This window comes from Narcine bancroftii, chromosome 3 (assembly GCF_036971445.1).
Source record: "Narcine bancroftii isolate sNarBan1 chromosome 3, sNarBan1.hap1, whole genome shotgun sequence".
NCBI lineage: Eukaryota > Metazoa > Chordata > Chondrichthyes > Torpediniformes > Narcinidae > Narcine > Narcine bancroftii.
Genome location: NC_091471.1, coordinates 45,907,726 through 45,934,557, shown reverse-complemented (window position 1 = coordinate 45,934,557; position 26,832 = coordinate 45,907,726). Strand labels below are relative to the sequence as shown.

General features: G+C 40.5%; 1 protein-coding gene across 4 annotated transcripts in view; it reads right to left on the bottom strand.

The window, feature by feature from the left end:
• LOC138757131 (WD repeat-containing protein 7) overlaps window positions 1-26,832 on the bottom strand; it is a 686,960-nt gene that overhangs the window by 524,031 nt on the left and 136,097 nt on the right. For all 4 annotated transcript variants that reach the window (XR_011353355.1, XM_069923947.1, XM_069923949.1 and 1 more), the window contains one exon: window positions 26,547-26,742. Coding sequence is in view for 3 of the 4 variants with exons in the window: in XM_069923947.1 (XP_069780048.1) it covers window positions 26,547-26,742 (196 nt within the window). In the remaining variant the exon portion in view is untranslated. The remainder of the gene's footprint in view (window positions 1-26,546; window positions 26,743-26,832) is intronic.

Below are 26,832 nucleotides of genomic sequence, written 5' to 3'. Positions count from 1 at the left end.
GCTTTCAAAGGGTTGTCATGTGTTGGAATCAAAATCAAAACTTTACTTCCTGTTTTAAAATTCCTCACCTGAGCTTTACTGTCAAATAAACGCTTTATTTTACCCTGAGCCATTTCCAAATTCTCTGGAGCCAAAGTCCACACTTTTTGTCACCTATCCTTAACTTTAGAAACATAATGTAGCAAATTCAACTGTACATCCTCGTTAACCCACTGTTCTTTTATCAACATTAAAGGTCTTCTTTTTTTGTTAAAATGTGGAGTTTATATTTGGATTGTATGGCTATTGATCTTAAGTAAACATTATGTAAAGAGTTGGCACGATGATTAATTAATTTTAAATGTAGAATTTTTTAAGGCTCCGAGGGGTGGGGGAGAAAGTTAAGATAGTAGAGGGAGGGAGGGGGGGTGGGGGGATATTACCATTATTTTTCATATTTTGTATTTTTTTCTTTTCTTTTTTATATATCTGTATTTTTGTATCTTTGTTCTTTCTTTCTTTGTAATATTTTATTAAAATCTTAACTAATTTTTTTTTAAAACATTAAGGTCCTCTAACTTGATATCCAAACACAATTTCAAAGGGGTTGAAACCTAATGACTCCTGCACAGCCTTCCTTGCTGCAAACAACAATAAATGAATATCTTCATCCCAATCTTTTCCATTCTCCATACAGTGAACTCTCATCATATTTTTAAGAGTAGAATGAAATCTTTCCAAAGCTCTCTGCGTTTCAGGATGGTACGCAGATGAATTGATCTTTTATATTCCCCAACTCATAAACTAACTGTTGAAACAACCCAGACATAAAGTTAGATCCTTGATCACACTGGATCTCTTTCGGTAGTCCAATCACTGTGAAAAATCTTTCCAGAGCCTTTATCACCGTTTTGGCTTTAATATTTCTCAGTGGTATAGCCTCTGGAAATCTCGACGCTGCACACATAATTGTTAATAAGTTCTGGTTACCAGACTTAGTTTTCAGCAGGGGACCTACACAATCTACAATAACCCTAGTGAAAGGTTCCCCAACAGGAATAGATTGTAATGGAGCCACTGGAGGACCCTGGTTAGTTTCCCCACAACCTGACAAACGTGACCAGTTTACAACATCCTTCCTCAAACCAGGTCAGAAAAATTGCTTCAAAATCTTATTCATGGTTTTCTTTACTCCAAGATGACCACCCAAAGGTGTACTGTGGGCGAGATCTAATATTTCCTTCTTGGCGTCAGCCAGTTTAGCATGAGCAGAGATCCAGTATTTTAAATAAGATCTGTTTTAAAGTGTTTGTATGTGACCTACACTAAGAAACCTGTCCCAATTGATCTCCCAAAAACATATCTATATACAATACAAATACAACATATTTTATCACAAAATATATCAAAAACAGTCTTATTGAGCTTCTGTGAAGGTCCCCGTTGTCAGCTGACATTTGCAAAATTTGCATTCTTTCTTTTCAAATGATTCAGCTGATAACTAATCATTGTATCAGTTGACTGTTGACTCACCATGACAGTAGTATCGTAATGTTAAATTAAAAAATCAATATGCTACTTATTAGCAGAGCAATCTCCATTTGCACAGTATCTGGCAAAAGAACATGAACCCAAAATGAGAAGTGTATGTGGCTCTATTCACAGATGTTCTAATTTACCATGCTCTAATTTATATTTCTTGCTGTTGCAATGGTTTGCTCATTTTCAGTCTGAGAGCCAAGCAGATAAAAGGAAAGAACTGCAGACATCAGTGCTTTGGGAGCTGAAGGCACAATGATGGAGAATGAGTAAAATGCCTGAATTAGGATTCTGATGCTTCGCAGGGCTGAATGAGATTTCAGGGCTAGGCAAGGGCAAAAGCAGGGAAGGATTTGAAACAAGGATGAAAATCGTTAAAACTGAAATTCTGCTTCATTGAGAGCAAGTATAGGTCAGTTATCAGTGAATGAGATTTGGTGCAAGTTAGGATGTGGACAGAATTTTAGTTGACCTTCACGATATAAAAAAGAAATACACTGGAATGGTTAAGTCCAGAGAAAACAAATGCAAAGATGACTGGCATTATTAACAGCAATTTGTGAACATTACCTAACAAATGTTACATCTATTATTTCATCCAAGATTAAATTTTTTGACACGAACACAAAAAAAATCTTTTATTCATGGCATCATTTCATCCCACTCTCCAATTTTCTGAAATATACTGCATACTCAAGTATGTGTTTCTTATAAATGATTTCTAGGTTCAGATGGAAATCAGTTACGTGTCCAATATTTGCACTGTTTGTGACAAACTTGAATTGAAAAAATGATATGATTTCTTATGAAACCAGAAGCAAGAATAGGGCATTCAGGTTCTGCCATTCAATAACATCAAAGCAAAGCTTAAAGCTATATTGACCCTGTATCTCAATTCCTCTAATGTCCAACAACAAATGCTTAATAAATGAGCAAGGGCAAGAATTCATTGTTATAACTGAATACATCTGCCCTTTTTTGATGTGCTGGAGGGGTGGGGGACAATTACGGTGGTTGGTCCATAGCTTCTCAAAGTGGCCATACAAATAGATAAAGAAAGCATATGGCATGCTTGCCTTTATTGGGAAGGGCATTGAGTATAAAAGTAAAGATATCATGTTACAGCTATACAAAACTTTGGTTTGGCTGCATTTGGAACACTGTGTGCAATTCTGGTCCCCCCATTATAGAAAGGATGTGGGGACTTCGGAAAGGTTACAGGAGAGGTTCACCATGATGTCACATGGTTTTTAGGATTCAAGTTATGGAGGGCATTGGACGAACTTGAGCTGTTTATCCTGGAGATCACAAGGCTGAAGAGTGACTTCATTAAAGTTTACAAAATCATGAGGGGTACTGCAGATGGATATGTGAATATGAAGGGGTGGAAGGACAGCTATTAAATGCCAGCAGCAGTGTTTTAGTTTTATTTGGACATCATGTTCAGCACAAACATGTGGGTTGAAGGGCCTAATCCTGTGCTGTACTCCTCTATGTTATTTTAAATATAACATAGGAACATAGGAAGTAGGACCAGTAGGCCAAAAATGGCCCATCGAGCCTCCTCTGCCATTCAATACGATCATGACTGATCTAATTTATGGCCTAACTCCACCTACCTGCCTTCTCCACATCTCCCCTAATTCCTGGATTTACTAATATATGGATTTGTAATTTGTAAGGGTTCACTTGCTAAGTCAAAGCAAGAATGACAGGATTAAGAATCTGCATAAAAACAGAACAGTGGGTCTCGGTAACTAATGAAAATTAGTGAGAGAAAGAGAAAGGACTGAAATGTCAATTCAATCATAGTATGTGAATTCAATGTCATGTTTAGAATAGAGGATAAGCCAATTTATTATTCCCTCATGGTTGAGGAGACAAAAACAGGTTAAAAGAAAAATCCCCAAAAACACTAATTATCCAAATTAATACTCAACTCGAAGGAACAAAACCATGTATCTAACTTTAGTCATGTTTTTAGGCAACAGAGATTGACAAGCATCCTTCAACAAAAAGAATAGCAAACATGAATTTCTGCTATTAATTACTGCATCACCAGACAAAAATCAAAAGGAGTGGTGAGTGTCATATGGAGCTATGGTAAGACTCCACCTAGAGTGTGGCATATTTCTGATCAATGCAAATTGGAAGTAATCATTTTGAACAGAGTACAAACTCAGCAGGCTATCCCGTCATTGTTTGGGAAGATTTGTAGCATAACCTAACACAATCATTGCCAATCGGTGATCTGACAGAAGTGTCAGATTCTTGCGATAAAACAGCCTAGAAATAATATTTTGCAGAAAACACACTCAGCCAATGGTATAGCTTTACAGTTTTACCAACAGAACTGTTGCCTTTACACTCTGAAGCTTTTATCTTCATCGTTCACATGCTGCACTCTTTATTTTACATACTATAATGTGTGTAAACTAATAGATCAAACATTACCTCAAAATACAACTATATTAAATTAAATATGTGTAAAGTTCAAGTTTTATTTTCTACTTCATCTTATCTAAATTTCAGTCATATTTTGTCAACAATTTAAAAAGTCAGTTAAAATGTGCAAGCTCAGCAATTTCATGCAGATTGGGAAAGGTTAACAACAAGCTTTTTCACAAATTAATGACAAAATCTTTATTTATTCACAGGATGTGGGCACTAACCATGTCACCTTTTGGGCTGACTCCTAATTTTTAAGTTACCCTCATTTCTGTGAGTCTGGTTTCTTTCATCGGTCAGATTGCATAAGCACAGCTGATCACCATTTTGTTTAATAATACCTGCCAGTATCTTATTTGTCAATATTTCTGATAAAGAATTTTGAATTCCATGGTTATTTAAATTCACCAGGATGGGATCAGGTCTCTGGATACTTCTTTCTTTTTTGGCTTGGCTTCGCTGACGAAGATTTATGGAGGGGTAATGTCCACGTCAGCTGCAGGCTCGTTTGTGGCTGACAAGTCCGATGCGGGACAGGCAGACACGGTTGTAGCGGTTGCAAGGGAAAATTGGTTGGTTGGGGTTGGGTGTTAGGTTTTTCCTCCTTTGTCTTTTGTCAGTGAGGTGGGCTCTGCGGTCTTCTTCAAAGGAGATTGCTGCCTGCCGAACTGTGAGGTGCCAAGATGCACGGTTTGAGGCGATATCAGCCCACTGGCGGTGGTCAATGTGGCAGGCACCAAGAGATTTCTTTAGTCAGTCCTTGTACCTCTTCTTTGGTGCACCTCTGTCTCGGTGGCCAGTGGAGAGCTCGCCATATAACACGATCTTGGGAAGGCGATGATACTAGACCTGCACTTTAACCACTACACTGCCATATCCACTTGCACAAAGTAAGTGGATAATACATCTTTGCTCCAAAGCTGCTGTAAATTTACACGTCAATAACACTATAACAATGAAAAGTATTTCTCCAGCAAATTTGGAACCATTTTTGTTTTAACATAGGAGATACTTGATAATGACAGATATTTTTAACTCTAACACGAACTAGTATCAAATATTAAGTTGTAGTGAGTTGCTCCAGTTATAGCTCGAGGTCTGGTGTGGTTATAGCTCAAGGTTATAGAAAGAAGACTCTCACACGAAGAGAGTGCAGTTTATTGAGATGCAACTCTGACTTTTATAGGCAGCCAGCTGCGTCACCATGGCTTGACCAGAGCTGGCTGCAGTTTGGCCTCCTCGAATCCACAGGCCCGGAATGGACACCCTGCAATCTGCTAACGGCGAGTGGTTGATTCGGCCACTATTACCGTGACCTACAGGAGTGGGTCTCCAACCCACAGGCAACTTGCACAATCACTGCATTCAACAGCCATTTCCTGTATTGGCCCAGAGGCCGCTACATGAACCCCTCCCCTCCCGCCCCCCCAGCCCCAGAACCGGCAAGCTGAATGCTGTCTTTTAGAGGCCGGCCTCTGAGCTGTGGGGTCGGGTGAGTTAAAGTCCAAATGGGCTGGATTCAGCCAGTCTACCTTGAAGGTCTCCTCCCCGCTGTCAATGTCCAACACGCAGGTGGAACCATTGTGTGTGACGATGTGGTATGGCCCTTCATAAGGAGAGGTGGCCGGTGAGCCTCGCATCGGACAAATAGATAGTGACAGTCTGCAAAGTTTTGTCGAACAAAGGTGCTGGCTTGGCCATGCGCTCTGGGCTGAACTAGGGCCAGTGTGCCCAGGTGCTCATGCAGTCGAGACAAAGTGGTGGCCGGGAACTCCCCCATATCTTTGGAAACAGCCACAAATTCACCTGGGATGACGAGAGGTACGCCATAGACAACTCAGCAGAGAATGCCTCGGAGGACCCAAGGGAGTTTGTGGGCCCAGTTTGGTCCAGTGAGTTGGGCCATAAGAGCTGTCTTCAGGTGCCTGTGGAACCTTTCCACCAACCCATTGGCCTGCAGGTGGTATGCTGTGGTATGGCAGAGTTGGGTCCCCAGGACATTTGCTAAGGCGGTACATAGGCTGGAAGTGAATTGGGCTCCTCTGATGGATGTTGTATTCGGGAACCCCAAAACGTGCCACCCAGGTGTTCAGTAATGCCCGTGCACATGCCTCTGTTGAGATTTCAGTCAGTGGCACCACCTCTGGCCATCTGGTCAGCCTGTTTACCATGGTCAACAGATAATGTGCTCCTCTGGATATCGGAAGGGGGCCCACAATGTCTATGTGCACTTGGCTGAACCAACGGCGTGCTGGTTCGAAGGACTGTGGAGGGACCTTAATGTGGGTCTGGACCTGAGATGCCTGGCGCTGAATACATGCTTTGGCCCACTGAGTGACTCTTTACAGAGGTCGTGCCAGACATACCTATTGGTCACCATTTGAACTGTGAGCCAAATTGTGGACCGAATCGAAAACTCACCTCCTCCATGCGACCGGAATGATGGGAAGTGGTTTGCCAGTTGAGGTACCACAGAGCAGAGCACAGTTACCTGGGGTGATCTGGATGTCCTCTAGTTGGAGGCAGTTGAGTGCTGTCCAGTGCGCTGGCATGTCAGAGTCTGCTTTCTGTGCTTCAGCCAGGGTCACATGGTAGATGCCTGGGGTTGGGTCATGCACCACTAGAATAGCTGGACGAGATAGAGTATCAGCTACCACATTGGACTTGCCAGCGATATGTTCCAGGTCAGTTGAGAATTCAGATATATAAGACAGGTACCACTGGTGCCTGGCTGACCACGGGTCTGAAACCTTGCTGAAAGCAAAGGTGAGTGACTTGTGGTCTGTGTAGATTGTGAACTTCCTGCTCTTCAGGAAGTAACGGAAATGCCGAATTGCCAGGTATAATGCTAAAAGATCCTTTTCAAAGGCACTGTACTTGAGCTCTGGTGGCCTGAGGTGTTCACTGTCCATAAACCCGTTGCTCAAGTACACCTCCAACCACTGTACTGAAGCTGTCTACCGTGATGACGGTCGGAGCGGCTGTCCTCGGGTGTACAAGGAGGGTGGCATTGGCTAGGGTGTCTTTAGTTGCTTGGAAAGCCTTGCACGCCTCCTGTGTCCATTGAATGTCCTTCCTGGGCCCCGCCATGAGGGGGATCAAAGGACTGATGATGCAGGCCACTGCCAGTATAAAATGATGATAAAAATTGACCATACCTGCGAATTCTTGCTGGCCCTTGACAGTCGATAGTCTGGGGAAGGATCAAATGGCATCCATTTTTATGGGCAATGGCCTGGCCTCATATTGGTCAATGTGATGGCCCAAGAAATCAATCATCTCTCGGACAAACTGGCACTTGGCCCAATTGATGGTTAGTCAAACTCACTTAGCCTGGAGAATAATAGTCTTAAGTGAGCAGCGTGCTTGATACAGGTGTGGCTGGCCATTAAAATATCATCAAGATATATGAAGGAGAAGTGCAGATCCCAAGCCTCTGCGTCCATCAATCTCCCAAAAGTCTGAGCCACGTTTTTCAGTCAAATGGAATGCGGAGGAATTCAAACAATCCAAAGGGGGTTATAATGGCTGCTTTTTAGAATGTCATCAGGGCGGACTGGGATCTGATGAAAATGGTCCACCTAAGAGAATATCCGTGCCCCTTGAAGGTGAGCAGTGAAGTCCTGGATACAGTACACAGGATACTTGTCAGGTGTGGTGGCCTCATTAAGACAGTGGTAGTTTCCGCACGGCCTCGAAACTCCTGCTGCCTTTGGTACTATATGGAAGGGGGAGGCCCATGGGTTATTGGAGTGCCACACAATGTCAAGTTCCTCCTTCTTTCTAAACTCTTCTCTTGCCAGGTTGAGTTTCTCGGGGGATGACGTCATGCCCTGGAATGAAGGGGAGGGCCCTCAATAATGATCTGGTGACTTACCCCGGGTTTAGGCTCTGCCGAGTTGAAATAAGGCATAGTGATGAAGGCATATTCTGCTAAGACCCGAGCAAATTCATCGTCAGCAGTACTTACCAAGTGCAGGCGGGGGTAAGTAAGTTCAGTGCCCTTGAGCGAGAGGGTTGAAAAGTTCAGATGTGTATCAGTCGATGCCCCTTAATGTCCACCAGTAACGAGTTGGACCTTAGGAAATCAGCACCGGTACAACGATTGATGTACGGCCGCCACCGTGAACTTCCAAGTGAATTTTCTGTCACAAAGCGAAGGGGGATTGTACAGGAGCCAAATGTCTGAATGTTGGAGCTGTCTGCTGCTCAAAGCTCCGGCCCACCTTACCGCTATGTGCCTCAAGGCTGGACAGGGGAAGGACGCTGTACTGTGCCCACCAGGAAATATCAGCCCCACAGGGAGTCTTGGATGCGGAGGAGGCTATGCAATTGGCCGGTCATTGCAGCCATTAACGACAGCCAGCCTTGGCTTTTCCCTGGAATGTGTAGAGAGAGCGGTATCGTTGGGCCTCAGAACCCCACTGTTGATGATAGAAACAGTACTGCTCACCGGTGATGTTTGTCGTTTGGGTGGTCAGTCGGTCAGTGGGCTTACTGGCTGGGCATTGGTGGCGAGGTGTCGTCACCTATTCGAGTGTAGCACAAGCATCCCTCTACGCCGCCCATATCACGTCTGCTCAGGCAGCCACCTTCATGGGGTCTTCCTGTGATGAGCAGGAAGATCTGCTGGAACAGCAGGCAAGAGGTGTGGCCATCATTGAGAACGAGCATGTCGTTCATGAGGGCGGAAGAGGCCCTGTCCCCAAACAGTCTATGTGCAGCAGTTGGGCTGCTCACCTACACTTCGAAATCCTGAAAGAATGGGTTAATAGCTCCTTGATGGCCACATACTTGCCTTGCTCCAGAGGCTGCTGGAGGAAGTCGATGATGTGGGCTGCAGTGTCCTGATCGACGATGCTGACTAAATCGCAGTAGTTCGTGTCGGCAGCAGAGATCCGGTGAAGGGTGAATTGCGCCTCAGCCTGCTGGAATCACACCCGTGGCTGTGACATACAGAAGTCCAGTAGCTTCAACAATACCGTATTGATTGCAGGTTGATCATTCATCATTGAGTCTAAAGTGCCATTTGGACCAATCGGGGTCACCACTGTAGTGAGTCGCTACAGTTATAGCTCAAGATATGGCATAGTTGTAGCTCAAGGTTATAGAACGAAGACTCTCACACAAAGGGAGTGTAGTTGACACTGAGTTTATTGAGATACAGCTCTGCCTTTTATAGGCAGCAACCACATCACCACCTGGCTTGAATGGAGCTGGCTGTCAATTGGCCACCTCAGATCCACAGGCTCAGATTGGACCCCCTGCAATCTGTTGACGGTGATTGGTTGATTCAGCCACTATTACCGCGGCCTCTGGGATTGGGGCTCCCGTCCCGTGTGCTGCTTGCTCAATCGCAATGTTCGATGGCCATACTGCGGAGTGAGCCGCTCCAAAGTAACCTATTTCCAAACGATCAGTTGCAAGAATTTGCGTCAAGTGACAACACTTTGGCTATCACAAATGAAGATTAGATAATTCCCTTGTTATTCAACCTTCAATGACAGATCAATTTTATGCATATAATTTCAGATAAAATTTCCCTCACAAGATTTCACTCAAAAATACTGGAAACTTAAAACCAAATGTTTATTGAATAAATTGACTTTAATTTGAGCAGAAGGCATTCCCTCATTTCCAATTCATTAGCTGACTTGCATGGCAACAAATACTTGACTGCTCAACTAAATCAAAACGCTGAAAGCAATGAGCATCTGATGATCAGAAAATTGGACTGAAAGCTCTTAAGTGGCTCAAGTTGATGACACACTCAGTTGACCATGATGCCCTTCAAACCTCCATTCTCTCCCAACCTTCTATAGCAGCCAATATAACTAATGTCATTTGAAACATTGATTTCCAACATGTGCACACATAGAATTATGAAGAATGATGATGCATTGAAATGAATGGCCTCCATTTTCTATTCTTGAACACATTTACAGCATCAAGAGTACCTGTATTCCTGATCAAGCTCAAAGTTAAGAGTCAAAGAGCCACAGAAGACAGAAACAGGCCCTTCACGCATGACCATCTAGACCAGTGTTTTTCTTTCCACTCACATACCACATTAAGTAATCCCTATGCCATAGGTGCTCTGTGATTAGTAAAGGATTACTTAAGATGATATGAGTGGAAAGAAAAGTTTGAAAACCGTTGTTTTAATCGTACTTAATTGACTCATTATGTGCAGTTTCATAACTCCAAAGGAAAGGGGCCAATGACAATTTTTTCTCAACTAAAATATTTCAGTAGCAATTGGGTCTCAACCTTTTATTTCCCCCCCCCCCACCCACTAAAGTACCACCTTAAGTAATCCCTTACTAATTATAGAGCACCTATGGCATATGGATTACTTTAAGTGGTATGTAAGTGGAAAGCAAGTTTGAAAATTACAGCTTAATCCCGTTTACCAGCATTTCATACATTGCTTTCTATGCCCTGACAATTCTAGTGCACATCTAGGCATTTACTAAATGATATGAGTACTTGCCTCCACTGTCTTATCGACCAGTGTGCTCCAGATTTAAACCACCCTCTGAGCGGAAAACATCCTCCTCAGATCCCCTCAATCTGCTGCACTTTATCACAAACCTAACCCCCTCCAGCTTTGGATGCTCTCTGCTATAGGGTACCATTTTGTCTGGCTTACCTCACTTCATTCATGAATATCTTTTTTACCCTCATCCATATTTTTTTAGAAAATTGCATTATTTCATTTCAGGATTCAGACCTCACTGAAAAGACCAGCAATTATTATTGCTCTCAAAAGTTGACAGATAATCAACTTCCTGAACCAGTCCAGCCATTCCTGTGAAAGTGTGCCCACAATGTTGTTGGATAGATAGTTCCAGGATTTAAAGCAAGCCATGATAAAGGAACATCAATATATTTCAGTTAAACCCTTATCCTGGTTTTTGCAAAAGGTTACAGGCTGCATGGAAGCTGATACAAAAGCTGAGTGAGTAACTGCAATGCATTGCAAAAATGGAATATTTGTAGTCAATGAATGTTGAGGGAATGAAGGATTACAGTGGAGAATAAAGTACTTATCCAGCAACTACTTAGTTCTGATTGGTGTCAAACTACTTGAGTGCTGTTAAAGCTGGATTTCCCATCATATTTCTGATATTGTGATGGAGCTTGAAGTATCAGGAGGTAGGATACTTGCCACAGGAAACCCAGCCTCAGAGCCGCTTGCAAACACAATATTCATCTTCAGTGTCTTGTCAATAATGATTCCATAATATTAATAGTAGGAAAAATATCACGTGAACTTGGTTGTGGCTGGACCCTCCTATTGGGAGTGTTCATTGTCTTGTTCTTGATCATCTGATGACAAGAGAGTGCTGGTCATACACTATTGCTGTATTCTACCAATATGAAGAATCTTATTAGCAGGCCAGATACCAGACAATTACCAAGATCCAACTGAGTAGACAGAATTACTGGCCCAAAACGGTTGCCCCACCCTGAATGGCCTTCTCAGCGAGCAAGTTCATCCCTCTTGGTTTCCCAGTCATCTACAATGATGCAGTCCCACATTAAATTTGCAGGACATTAACAACCCAAAGATGCTGGAATTCCCAAGCAAATCTTATCTTTCAGTCTCCAATATCTGGACCCTCCCCCCCTACAATTATGCAACAGTATAATTATCCTGTTATCCATAATTCAAAGAATTGGTGACCTCAAGTAACTGGCAAAAAAAAAATAAAAAAAGAGGAAAATATATAAACTTAAAATAAATAAAAATGTAAATAAAAGTTTAAAATTGTAAAATTAAATGCTCTCTGAAGTAACTCATAAACCTTTGAAGATGGTAACAAATTTTCAGCCATCGGAGTGCCTTGGTCATGTTTTGCTCCTAGAACTGTTTAAATAAAGTTGTATTTGAATAAAATGGTATCATCCAGATTGAAGAGCTGGTTGATGCTGCTCGTCGTTAGGGTGACTTTATTAAAGTGCATCCTTATCTCTGCTTAATAAAAATCTTTATCTCGGGGGCACAGACCAACACTGGTGAATATAGGTGGGAAGGCAGAAGAGAAAAAAAAACTGAGAAGTAATTGGGAGGTGATAGATTTCTGAATAGAAATAGAATGAGAGGTCATAGAAACATAGAAGATAGGAGCAGGAGTAGGTCATTCGACCCTTCGAGCCTGCTCCGCCATTCAATGAGATAATGGCTGATCTTAAAGTTCAGTACCCCGTCCCCACCTTCTCTCTGTAACCTTTAATACCCTTATACTGAAGAAATATATCTAATTCCCTCTTAAATATATTTAATGAACCTGCCTCCACTACCCTCTGTGGCAATGAATTCCACAGATTCACCACCCTCTGGGTATAGAAATTCCTCCTCATCTCGGTCCTAAATGGTTTGCCTATTATCCTCAAACCATGGCCACGGCTTCTGGATTTTCCCATCATTGGAAACATCCCATCTGCATCCACTCTGTCCAGTCCTGCCAGAATTTTATATGTCTCTATGAGATCCCCTCTCAATCTTCTAAACTCCAGGGAGTACAATCCCAATTTGCACAATCTTTCCTCATAAGTCATTCCTGCCATTCCAGGTATCAGCCTGGTGAATCGCCTCTACGCTCCCTCCATTGCAAGAACATCCTTCCTTAGATAAGGTGACCAAAACTGCACACAATACTCCAGGTGGGGTCTCACCAAGGCCCTGTACAGCTGCAGTAAGGTATCCTTGTTCCTATACTCAAACCCTCTTGATATGAAGGCCAACATACCATTTGCCTTTTTAACCGCCTGCTGTACCTGCATGCTCACCTTCAGAGACCGGTGTACAAGTACCCCTAGGTCTCTCTGCACTTCCCCATCTCTTAATCTATTGCCATTCAAATAGTAATCTGCCCTCCGGTTTGTATTACCAAAGTGGATAACCTCACATTTATCCACATTGTAGTGCATTTGCCATGTATCTGCCCAGTCCCTCAATTTATCCAAATAACACTGGAGCTTCCTGACCCCCTCTTCCGTGCACACAACCCCTCCTAGCTTAGTGTCATCTGCAAATTTGGAGATATTACATCCAATCCCCTCATCCAGATCATCAATGTAAATTGTGAACAGCTGGGGTCCCAGTACAGATCCCTGTGGTACCCCACTGTTCACCTCCTGCCACTCAGAAAATGAGCCATTTATCCCAACTCTCTGTCTTCCACCTGCCAGCCAGTTCTCAATCCACATCAATACTTTGCCCCCAATCCCATGAGCCTTGATTTTGGAAGCCAGTCGTTTATGCGGGACCTTATCAAAGGCCTTTTGGAAGTCCAGATACACCACATCCACTGGCTCTCTCCCATCTATTTTACCTGTCACCATCTCAAAGAATTCCAATAGATTTGTCAAGCACGATTTACCTTTTGTAAATCCATGTTGACTCCGTCCGATCCCTTCTCTGATAGTAATATGCTCCGCTATTACATCCTTAATAATGGATTCCATCATTTTGCCCACTACTGATGTAAGGCTCACAGGCCAATAATTCCCCGCTTTTTCTCTACCCCCCTTTTTAATAGAGGGGTAACATTAGCTACCCTCCAATCCATGGGTACTGATCCTGAGTCTATCGAGTTCTGGAAAATAATTCTTAAAGCATCTGCCACTTCCTTGAGTACCCTAGGATGTAGATTATCAGGCCCTTGGGATTTATCTGCCTTCAATCCCATCAATTTCCCCAAGACCATGTCCTTAGAGGTACTGATTTCTTTCAATTCCTCCCTTGCATTAGTCTCTATGTTTCCCAACATCCTTGGGAAGTTATTTGTATCCTCTCTTGTAAAAACAGAACTAAAGTAAGAATTTAATTGGTCTGCCATTTCCTTATTCCCCATTATATATTCCCCTGATTCCGTCTGCAAAGGACCTACTCTGTATTTCACCAATCTTTTCCTCTTGACATATTTATAAAAGCTTTTGCAGTCGGTTTTTATATTTGCCGCAAGCTTACTTTCGTAATTTATTTTTGCCCTCTTGATTAATCCCTTTGTCCTCCTTTGCTGCATCTTGAACTGCTCCCAGTCTTCGGTTGCGGTACTTTTTTTGGCCAATTGATATGCTCTCTCTTTGGACCCAATGCTGTCTCTAATTTCCCTTGTTATCCACGGTTGAGTCACCTTTTTTGGTTTATTTTTATGCCAAACTGGTATAAACGATTTTTGCAATTTCTCCATTAGATCTGTGAATGCTTTCCATTGTCTATCCACAGTCAACTCCCCTATAAACACCACCCAATCAATCTTACTCAACTCCCGTCTCATACCATCATAATTCCCTTTATTTAAATTCAGGACCTTAGTCTCAGTTTTAATTTCATCACTCTCCATGTCGAGTGAGAATTCAATCATATTGTGATCGCTCCTACCCAAAGGGCCTCGCACAAGATTGCTGATTAGCCCCTTATCATTGCATAATACCCAATCTAAAATGGCCTGCTCCCGAGTTGGTTCCTCGACATATTGGTCTAGATAACCGTCTCGTAAACATTCAAGGAATTCCTCCTCCTCTGTATTTTTACCAATTTGATGTTAATGCTACCTGGATGGAGAGTGGTCATATGTAATATGAGATGTTTTTCCTCCAATTTGTTGGTAGCCTTGGTTTGGCAGTGCATGAGGCCATGGACAGACAATTGGTGTGGGAATTGGGTGTGGAATTAACTACAACTTGTTTATATAATGTCAATTACAAGTTTGTTAGGCTCAGTATGAGTGGAGTGGCAAACAATGGGAACATTCTAAGCTTCAGAGCTGCCCTGCCAATCTGCACGCCACCAGGAGACTACAAACTCACTGCAAATACAAATTGTCAATTAAAAATAAAAAAAATTCTAGGAAAATCAATGCAGCTTTATGTTCTGAATCCAAAATGATAATTGGAACCTTTGTAAAATGTAGGAAAAAATAAAGCATTTACAAGCTTCTGAACAGTTCCAGCAGTCTGGTTGTCAACATATCAACACTGCCAGGATCACCAGCTTTGGGGGATTAGCAGCAGCGGCTTCTGCCAACAGGGGCAGAAAGATTCCTATGGGACACAGTATTCTCTAGTAGAAGGCAGTGTTGCAGCAGACAGCATTGTTGAATCAACAGACAACCAGAATATAAGCAAGCAGGCACCCAATTCCATTTGCCTATGTTCCAAAGAGGAAAACTATCACCTTGAGTTACGGAAGTGCAATTTGCAGGGCATCGGAAAATAAGTTCATAGTGTAGATGTGATTGGCAGTAATCACATTTTTATCCACAATCACAAGCTCCAAACATGAAAGGGAGGTGTATGGAGTGCTATGGTCTGGGTGCAGGTCAATGAGATGAGACAGAATAAAAGTTCGGCACGGACTACATGAGCCAAAGGGCCTGCTTCTGTACTGTGATTGTTCTCTGGTTTTAACATGCATGACTATTTCTATCTAATCCACCATCACACATTTAATAGTTATAGTTTACTAGTTTGAAAATGTTTACTACCTGAAGGTAAAGAAAGGCACCACCTCTTGCAACTGCTGTTCATTTCAGTTACTCTCTTTTGTCTCTCCATCCTCGTTTAATTCCAGTAATTAAATGTTTAAAAATCAACTCAACAATTCACGTAAAACACAATGCCGTAGAAACTCAGCAGGTCAAACTGTGGCCTTTATATAGCAAAGATAAAAATACAAAACATCAGTTTAAGTATTTTTACCTTGCTATACGAGGTTCACTGTTTGACCTCTTGAGTTTCTCCAGCTTTGTGTTTTTAACTTCAACCATGGTGTCTGCAGACTTTTGTATTTTCTTTCAAAATTACTCTACTTTATTGTCACAAAAATGCTGGAGAAACTCAGCAGGTTACACAGTCCCCATACAAAGCAAAAGGCAGTCAAAGGGATTATCTTGATGCTTTGTCATGGCACAGAGGAGTTATCATGGTGCTTTGTAACAGCACAGAGGAGTTATCATGGTGCTTTGTCACAGCACAGAGGAGTTATCATGGTGCTTTGTCACAGCACAGAGGAATTATCATGGTGCTTTGTCACAGCACAGAGGAGTTATCATGGTGCTTTGTCACAGCACAGAGGAGTTATCATGGTGCTTTGCCACGGCACAGAGGAGTTATCATGGTGCTTTGCCATGGCACAGGTGGGTTACCCTGATTGTTTGCAATGGTGCTGGCAGCACAAATGTCCCATAGTAAGACCGTGGGCCTAGGAAGGGCAAGTAATTACTCCTCGAAAAAAAGTGATCCAGCCACAGAAAACAAAGAAGAACCTGCAAGTAGCAGTGATGAACAAGACTGAATAAGTCACCATGAAAGCCAGTTCCAATATGCCCAAAAACTTGAACATTGTGAAAGCACCATTTAGAAATAATAGGCACATGTGGGATTGGGAAATCCTTGGAGACACTGGGAAGGCAAAAGATCATCCAGTCAAATGATATGAAGTGAGAACCCTTGGACAGCCCTGACACTTTTAATATTAAAAATAATTTGCCTTACATTGATGGTTTCATTATGTCAATAATCATATTACATGTATTAGTAAAAGAAAATGATTCAACCCAGAAATGTTGATTGCCTTTTTGCATCTTATGGGTGCTGCATGACCTGCTGAGTTTCTCCAGCACTTTTGTGGGTGTACTCAACCCCAACAGCTGAAGATTTCTTGTAAACCAACTGTATTGTCACATTTCATCTGAGATTAGTTACCCACATTGCACCTTCTCTGATCAGAATGATTTCAAATATTTTTCCCTGTATATTAAAGAATGGAAACATGCTGGATTCCTAACACATAAATAGAACATCTTAAATCATGATTGCTACATCAGATAGAATCTTAATTTAATTTTTTGATATATAAGCTATTGAGAGTCAGTAATCCCAAAACTACTTTTTCCACTTGCATACCTTCAACTTATAACCCAAATTTTATTAAAATATACAGATCCATTTCGTTTAAAATTTACATGTTACTTTTTTGAAAATATACCTTGGCAGGTACATTAAAAGTATCCTGAGATTCAATTTGTGCTCCATTTGTGGTATACCCATTGCTCACTGTCATCCATTGTGAGACATAAATCATAAGCCATTATCCATTATGTTTCTTCTCGAGTGAGTGAGAGAGAGAGAGAGAGAGAGAGTGAGTGTGTACATGAGTATGTGTGCGTGCAGCTCTGCATCTGTACGTGTGACTCTGTGTCTGTTGTGTACGTTTGTGTGTGTGCATGTGTCTGTGTGCATGCTTGTGCAAAAATCAATCAACTCAACAAATAATTAATTATGCCAATTCAAAAGAGGAATTATTCTGACAAACAAAAGAAATACACAAGAGAATTAAAACATAGTTGAGGTTTTCTTCCTTCACATTGAGAGTAAATAATCTTGCATACTTAGTTCTCTGTTAATGAAGAAAAGCGAAACATCAGTGTTATAGAAGATGCAAGTGCTTTTACCTAAGAGAACAAAAGTATGATTGAAGACCACTAAAATATTTAAGAGCACCACATAATGCATGTGGATAGTTTTGGATCATGTATTTGACAAGAGCAACAAGAACAGTAAAACAAAGAAATTTCCGATCTGGCAAGCAAAAATCAAAGAACAGGAAGAATCCACTACAGATGCTTAATCTTTTATCCGAAATTCTGAAAACTGAAAACCTCCTAAAACAACAATTTTTCGATGGATGTCATCTGCTCACTAAAGCTCGCATTTGGCACCAAACATGACCCAAAGCAACCCACACTCAACTCATAACCATATAACCATTTACGGAGCGGAAACAGGCCATATTGGCCTTTCGAGTCCACACCGGTTCACTTCTTTATTTCTTTCTTCTTCTTTGGCCTGGCTATGACATGCTTGAATATCTCATGGCGGTCCACATCAATAATTAGTGGAACTCTAGGGAATCCTTATTTTATTAGTGCCAGCAGAAAAAAAGAGTCCAGCGTCTCCGATTCGCCATACACAGATGCCAGATTCATCATAGACGGCTCGTCATCACGTGCCTCTGCTGCTCACGGGCTTTGAAGACTGTGAAAATGTCAAAAAGAGCTGCAGAGTCCCCTATGGGTAATGCTGAGAAGCAGAAAAGGAAGTATCTGTCATTATCGATAGCCCAGAAAGTAGAGTTATTGCAGAAGCTTGATCATGGTGTATCGGTGTGGTGTCTTGCTGAAGATTATGGTGTGGGAACTACCAACATATAACACTTAAAGGAGCAGAAAGAGAAGCTGAAGTTTTACAGTGAGTGATGACCAGAGATTAATATAAAAATAGGAAAATATTGCAAAGAGCAAAAAAAAACAGATATTGACTGTGTGCTGTCTGAGTGGGTTCAACAACGAAGAAGTGAGCACATGCCTCTGACTGATTTGATTGTGCAACAGTTCTGTGTTAATATTAATCTTTAGTTTAAGGCTAAGCTATATTTCTTATATGCCTTAGGTTAGTTGAGGGTTGGTTACACACACAAGTCACAGTACATATACAGAGAACCATTGTACTAGAGTTCATTCTCAGAATTGACACTTCTGTTCCATTATGGCTCTGCTTTCCAGACGTGTTCTTAATTGAAACTCAAGTATCAGGTGTGGTTCTTAAAAGCAATTAAGCCTCTTGAACAGAGATGAGGTCAGACCAGAAGTTTTTCAGAGATGAAACTGTTAAGGATTCCAGTACATGGTCAGGTGGTTTCCAAGAATTGGGACTGACCTAGTTGATGAGGTAATGTTACATAATTTGGAGAAATACATTATCAAACTGACACATTTTTGGATCTGTTTATAGAAGTCAAGACCCTGTGTGACACACACAGGAGTTGGAACCTTGTGGAAGACAGGGTTGAACTGCAGTAACCAGAATAGATGCTGTTATGTGTTACTCCTAATAAAAGGGGAACACAGAATAAGTAGATTTCAAAAGTGAAGCCTACTTCTGACTGAGGGCAATTTCATCATTTGGAAAACAGATTCCTAAGTCTTCATTCAAGAGAAGAAGATTTGACCTCCTGGAAAGACAGTTCTTGTACAATCCTATTCACAAGAGATACAACATTAGTGACTTTCAAAGCAGTAAGACCACTTCTCATTTGTGCCCAGATGATGGTCACTCATGTTTGAAGAATCTCTCTGAAGGACAGTTCATCAAAGAATTGTGATTTTAAAGAGGCCTGAAGATAGGATGTTTAAAACACTATTATTTCTGAATGAAAATTTAAGAGCTTCCAGCAAGACCAAAATGATGCTGAAGTTTTAAAATGGATCTTTCAAAGTTTGGGACTTTAATACACACCCACGCATATTTATTTACATTTGCGCATAGTGGGGTTAAAGTTAGACTTTAAGTTAGAGAAAAGTAAGAAATGTCATGTTATTATAGTTTAATAAAAACTATTATTTTGAATTTACCATTGGCTGTAATTTTCTATTGCTGTTCCTTTGTTAGTACTAACAAAGTCTCTCTAATCCCTAACAAAATTAAGAGGGTTGTTAATTCGTGACAATTGAAATTAAACAAGCAGAAGAAGTGCTAAACATTGACAATAATGCCCCTGTTGTGCATTCCTTGAGTGATGGAAAAATTGCTGAAATGGTGTTAAATTATAAGTATGAGGAAATTGGCAATGTGAACAAAGGTGAAAAAATTCCTATTGACGATATGTTTAAAATGTGTGATCAGTTAATTGGTGGCATGGAAAAACATTCAGTTATTGGTCACCATGAGATTATGGCAGTTTATTCAATTAAAGCAGCTGCTTTGACAGAAACCTCTTTTAATGAAACAGTTGACTCTGGAAGAAGTCTTTAAAAAGACTCCAACCTGGAGATGATCACCAGAACAACTCTGACAACATAGTTATAATGTGCTTTTACTGCATGCACAGTATATTTTCAGGTGTTTAGCTTCATTTGAGCCAGTTTATGCTTGAAGTTTTACTGCATGTTTTTTACTTAAAAATTTAAAACATTCTAATGATTTTATGGTCTATCTTTATCTCACCCGCCCCTGTCCAACACTACTGCAAACCACCCCCCCCCCATCCAGTGCCGCCGCGAGCCTCCTCCAACCAAAGACCCTTCTAGTTGGAGTGTGTCTTTGTTTAGCGCAAATTAGAAACAGTGCAATTACTTTAAAAGTACCGCTGTTATTATTATTCTATTATCCAAAAAAAATCCAAAATTCCTAAAATTATCTGGTTCCAAGGATTTTGGATAAAAGATGAAGTACCCGAAAGTTACAAACAAAATGCACCACAGCACTGACAACAGGAGATGAAAGTTCAACGGGAAGTTAGTGCAAATGAAAAGTATTAATTGGCTCTGAACCAGTTCACCAATTTGAAAAATAGTCAACAAATGCAAATTCCTTTTTTAATTTAGAATCAATTTTAAAAGAAGTTTCTTTACTGAAGGCATGATAAATGTTTGAAATTATCCATCAAACAACACAGGATTTAAGCAATGTTTTTCATGCCAACATATTTCAAATGCTAAATCGATTAACTGGAGAGGTACATAATAACAGAATCCAAGCTGCATGGAGCAAGATCTCACAAATAGCAATCTTCATCACACAGATCCAGCAGTTTACTTTCTCTCCACTATTCTCCCTCTACACCTTTCCCAGATAAATTACCTTCCATTAATAAACCTTTAACTTCTCTAAGCCAGCACCAATATCTGCAATCCAGTTTCTCTCTGCCTCAGCAGATTCCCTTTGTTTTCCCACCCTTGCTTGCAATTTAAAATAGGCCTGCTTGTTTTTAACATAATCACAGTTTTGTATGTTGACAATACATTGAACCTGCACTGGTGCTGTTTCATTACCTCGTACAAACTCTTAATGTTAAAACTCATTTTATTTGCCAATTTCAACCTTCAAATAGTCCATCTCCAATTTTCCTGCTCCCTTTCTGGATCTCAAATGGAACAGCTCGTGACAAACATTCATTTCAAACCCATAAAATTACACAGGGCGGCACGGTTAGCGACTAGCGATCCAGGTTCAAATCCAGCGACGCCTAGAAGTTGTTTATACGTTCTCTCCGTGTCTGTGTGGGTTTCTTTCAGGTGCTCCAGTTTCCTCCCACCCTTTCAAAACATACCAAATGTTGTAGTGGGTCAATAAGATGTAATTGGGTACCATGTTGTATGTTCAAATTTAAATGTAAACTTCCAAACCTATTAACTACACTTCCTCCAATCTATCCATTCCTTTCTCCCAGTGCCTCTGTCTGTGTCAAATATGCTCTCATGTCAACCAGCTGCCTCCAAGATCCTTTCCTTCTTCCTTACCTGTGGCTTTCTTTCTGCTATTGTCAGACCCACAACTGTCTCTGTACATCTGTTCTCTCACTTCCTGTCTACCTGCAATGGGCAAGGATAAAACTTAACTGGTTCTAATTTTCCAAAACAGCCTCCACAATCATCCTTAACTTAAAATCCACCCATTTCTTCCAATATTTTTTTTATTTGCTCCAGATTTGAGCATCTGAAATCTCTCCTGTCTCCATACTTCTAAGTGCCCTCACTATACAAGTGAAAAATATACCTTGACAAAGGCCTCAGGAATGAAACGTCAGTTATATATCTTTATCTCCTATGGATGCTGCAAGACCTGCTGAGTTCCTCCAACTCTTTATGTTTTTACTACAACCACATTGACTGTAGACTTTCATGTTTTACCTCCATAGACCTCTTGGGTGCCACATTACAAAGATTCTCTCTGCTCTCACTGAAGAAATTTAAAGTTTAAATTTTACAGTGGGAAAATAGGGTCTCTGGCCCAACATCCTTTTTTTAAAAAATCTCAGTCATGGATGGTCAACCTCTTAGTCTGAGCTGTGATATCAAGTTCTGGATTTCTTAGTCAGGGGAAGCATCCTCCCAATCCTCAATCTTACATTGTTTTTTCATCGTATTATAACAACCTTTTCCTTTAATCTCATATGGCTTTTAACTTCACTTGGCAGCCATGGGTGGACCATTTTTTGTTGGTTTTTTGTGTGTTAGTTTGTTGCAATACATGCACTTTTTAAAAAAAAATTTTGAAGGAATATTCTTGTTTACAGATCCTCTACAATGTAGCTTCCAAATCTACAGTAGTCAACTTACAGTTTCTACCTTTATTGTATATTTTGCTTACAATTAATAACTTGAACAGGACTGCCAGGCTGTGAGATTGATAAGTGGTATCCTATACCAAGTAAATTATTCCAAAATATTTATTTTATACATTTATGTGTACATGTGATTATTAGTGCTGTGTGCACTATGGTCTACAAAAACACTGTTTCATCTGGTGGTATTTGTACAGTCAGATGATAATAAACTTGATTTCAGATTGAACTAAATTACTTTCAATGTTTATATAATAAAATTCAATCATATTACAATACCCTTCAATAAAGACTTCAAAATTATCAATTAACTTTTCTCTCTGCAAAAATTGGATACAAATTCCCCAATTCCTCACTGACAACTGATCCCCAAAACACCTGCTCATGCAATTAACGACTTGCCCACAAGTCATGCTAATTTGGCTAAAAACAATGCAATATATTGTTTGCAACATACTGTTCCTACGAACACCTCCAAGCTCCTTTCAATTTTCCCCATCCCACCCATGTTCTCCAATCACCAACTAGCCTGTACTCTTTCTTCACTCCTACCCACCTTTTTATTTGGGTAGTTATTATTCCCGAATAAAGGCTTTCAGCCAGAAAAGTGAACTGTCTTTCTCCTCTAGCACTGTTTGTTCCTCCAGTTTGGCAGACTTTTGTTTTCCATTGTGTAATGTTCCACAATTTAATTTTTTTTAAATTGACCAACGACCCCTGCTCCGTTTTGAAGTATGGGAGCAAACTGGAGCATCCGGAGGAAACCATTGTGGGGAAAAGGTACAAACTCCTTAAAAACAATGCCAATTCGAACCCCAGTCTATTGGCGCTATAACAGAGTTACACTATGATAACCATTCTGCCCATTTCTGTCCAGTTTAATGTTTGCTAAAACATTACAGAGTAAAACCTTGCCTTTGGTGTGGATATTTTCTGGAAAAGGCCACAAATCCTGAACATTACAAATGCTATTTACTCCCTGCTGATTCTGGGAGTTAAGTTTGTGGGAGAGGTTTGCTGAAGTGATGAGACTTTTATTTACTGCCCTTAAATCAACTAAATGTGATAGGTACAGTGGATACATAAATTGAGGCACCTACCACTGCCTTTGGCGTTTTCATAGCAAAATACACGTAATACATAAAATGCAATACTTGTAGGGGATGTGCATTTCATTACATCACTCATTCAACACTTGGGAGTTTCAACTTATTTTATTGTGCAGTTTGTAACAGTTTAGCTAAACTATAAATGAACTAATGACCTAGAAAAGTGGTTATCAACCTTTTTCTTTCCACTCACATACTACTTTAAGTATTCTCTGTGTGATAAGTGCTCTATGACTGGTAAGGAATTGCTTAAGTTGGTATGTGGGTGGAAAGAAAAAGTTTGAAAACCACTGTTTTAATTATACCTAATTGACTCATGCACTTGGTTTCATAACTCCAAAGGAAATGGACCAATGACAATTTTTCTCATTCAAAATATTTCAGTAACAATTGGATCGAGAGCAGTGATTCTCAACCTTCCCTTCCCACTCACATACCACCTTAAGCAACCCCTTACAATCACAGAGCACCGATGGCATAGGGATTACGTGAAGTGGTACGTGAGTGAAAAGAAAAAGGTTGAGAACCACTGGCCTAGAAAAGTAAGATTCTACAAGTATACCCATAGGTAACAACTTAAAGACTTAAATGAACAGAAATGGAATTTAAAATGTAAATTCCAAGCTGACTGACACAAATGTCTTAGTAACACCTATCCCCAGTCATATTCCCCATCACAATGAATACCCCTGGACAACTTGACCATTCAGCCTCAATTGAAAATTGGAAAAAAAATATTTTGTCTCCAAGACATCATTCATTAATAAAGTATTTATAACATTACAAAATATTGAGAAAGGGATAATAAACCAAAGTTGACTCCCAAGGTACATATTATGCCCATTAACCAAAACCTTGCTCAATGAGTAAGATTTAAGGAGTGCCTTGAAGGAGAAAATAGAGATCAAGAGGCAAAGTTGTTCAGCAAGGTCAGTCTCAAGTTTTGGGTCTTGGCAGCTGAACACAAAACAGTTAAATCTGTCATATCACGACTCCAGAATCAGATAAATGCAAGTTTCTCAGACACAGTTTGCCTACCGTGGCCTAAGGTAGATGCCATCTCACTGGCGCTACACCAAACCTAGGAACATCTAGAGAGCTAAGAAACAGACATCACGATGTTCTTTATCAACTATAGTTCAGCATTCAATATCATCATCCCTCAGCAAACTCCAACACATGGGCCTCGATACTCCACTGTGTGAATGGATCAGACTACAATCAGTGACAATCTGCATGAAACAGAGTCTTAAAAAAAAAGCCTCTATCCTCAAAGACCCCCACCACCTCGGCCATGCCCTCGTCACTCTACTACCATTGGGAAAGAAGTACAGAAGCCTAAAGACAAGCATTCAGCGGCTCAAGGACAGCTTTTTCCCCACTGTCCTCAGATTCCTGAATAATCAATGAAGCAAAGACACTGCCTTACTTTATTGTTATTTGTTTATAGTGATGTTGTAAGATGACTATAATATGAATATTTGCTCTAAGATGCTGCCACAAAAACACCGAATTTCATGACTTGTTCATGGCAATAAATTCTGATTGACAAGAACGTCTTCTCCATAATCATCATAAGTTCAGGAGAACCCACTACAATATGATTGTGTCTCGGTACAACAACACAATCTACAAGTTTGCTGACGATACCACAGTCCTGGGTTGAAATAAATGGCTGATGAGTCAGCCTACAGGAGTGAAAACATGAATGAATGGTATACCAACAACAACCTTGCACTCAATGTCACCAAAACCAAAGGGCTGATTGTTGACTTTAGGAAGGGAAAACTAGAGATGTACAATCCAGTGATCACTGAGGGGGGAAATCAGAGATAGAAAGGGATACCAAATTTAAATTCCTGGGAGTCACGATCTCGGAGGACCATTCCCTTCATATTAATGCCGTTGTGAAGAAAGCATATCAGCACCTCGACTTCCTCAGGTGTGTGGGGAGCTTTGGTAGGACATCAAAAACCTTGGCAAACTTCTAAAAATGAGTGGAGGAAAGTGTGCTGACTGGCTGCATCAGAGCCTTGTATGGGGGCACCACTACATCTGAGCAGAAATCCCTGCAAAAGGTAGTAGACACAGCCCAGTATATTACAAGCAAAATTCTCGCCACATTAAGAAAATTTGCATGCAATACTGCTGTCTGGAGCAGCAACAATCATCAAGAATCCACACCATCCAGGACATGCTCTGTTCTCGCTGCCACCATTGGGAGATAAGTATAGGTGCCACAAAATTCACACTACCAGGTTCAAGAACAGTTGCTACCCCTCCACCATCAGACTCTAAACAACAAACTCAGAGACTCATTAAAGGACTCTTGCATTATTGTTACAGTTACCAATAAGTAGAAATTTTGCCTGCCAGCAGAAAAGAAGAATCCCAGGGTTGTAACTGATGTCAATTTGAACTTTGAAGAAAGCACAAAACTGTGGCAGGATTCCATAACAATGGTGATCCTTTCAAAATTGAGTCTTTGCTCAAATTATAAAGATTAGTAAGCAGGAGTTCTCAATGAACAAAAGCTGTCACCAACTGGACATGAGTAACAAAGTTTAACATAACCTCCAAAGCAAAAAGTTGAATTGTTCAACTGTGTGGGGAAACACAGTTTGCATGGGTGTTAGCGCAACACTGTTACAGAGCCAGTATTCGGGACCGGGATTCGAATCCTGCACTGTCTGTAAGTTTATACGTTCTCCCTGTGTCTACATGGGTTTCCTCTGAGGCCTCCAGTTTCCTTCCACTGTTTCAAACATATCAAACATATCAGGAGTTGTCGGTTAACTGGGTGGCATGGGGCCATGTTACTGTGCCATATGTCTAATTTTAATTTGTTATCTCAAAACTTATTGGAAGATATTTGGAAAAATTGATAATCGTAGAATTGAAAAAAAATTCCAACCAGTATTGGGGAAAACATATTTATTGGAGAGACCACCCAGAAATAATCAAGTTTGGAAATACTGAACACAGTTGAAAGATTCAGTAGCAAATGAATCAAAGATGGAGGGAGTCAGAATTCTGACAGAGGTGGGGATAGGAAGTTTTAAATTGTTCATAAGTGTACTTAAATCTAAAGTCTATCGTGACAACATGGTCACAGAAATATGGCATCCAAATATGGATTATTCCAAAAATTCAACCATAATTCCTCCATTTTTTTTCCATTCAATGCAAGTGAAATTCTATATCTGCCACAAAGTTGACAGATAAATACAATAATAATGATAATTTAAAACTCTTATCTGTTATCAATTCTTATCATGTATAAAAAGGAGAAAGAAAAGTGGTTGTTGCTATCCAAAATGAGAAAATGAACTCACCTGTGTCCATCTGCCAGACGTACACTGATCCATCTGAACATCCCACCACCAGGTAATCATCAGAAGGCCGCCACTTGATAACTTGAATGGGAAATAAGTGTCTTGATGCCAACATTATACATTTCTTGTCTCGAAGGCTGAGAAGACCCACTGAATGATCACTGGCCACCGAACAGATACAATACTGAACTCGAGACTATATCCAAAGAAAAATGAAAAAGAAAATATATACTTTTTTTAATATGATAACCAAATTTGGTTTGGAGGCATTTTCATCATCTTAAAA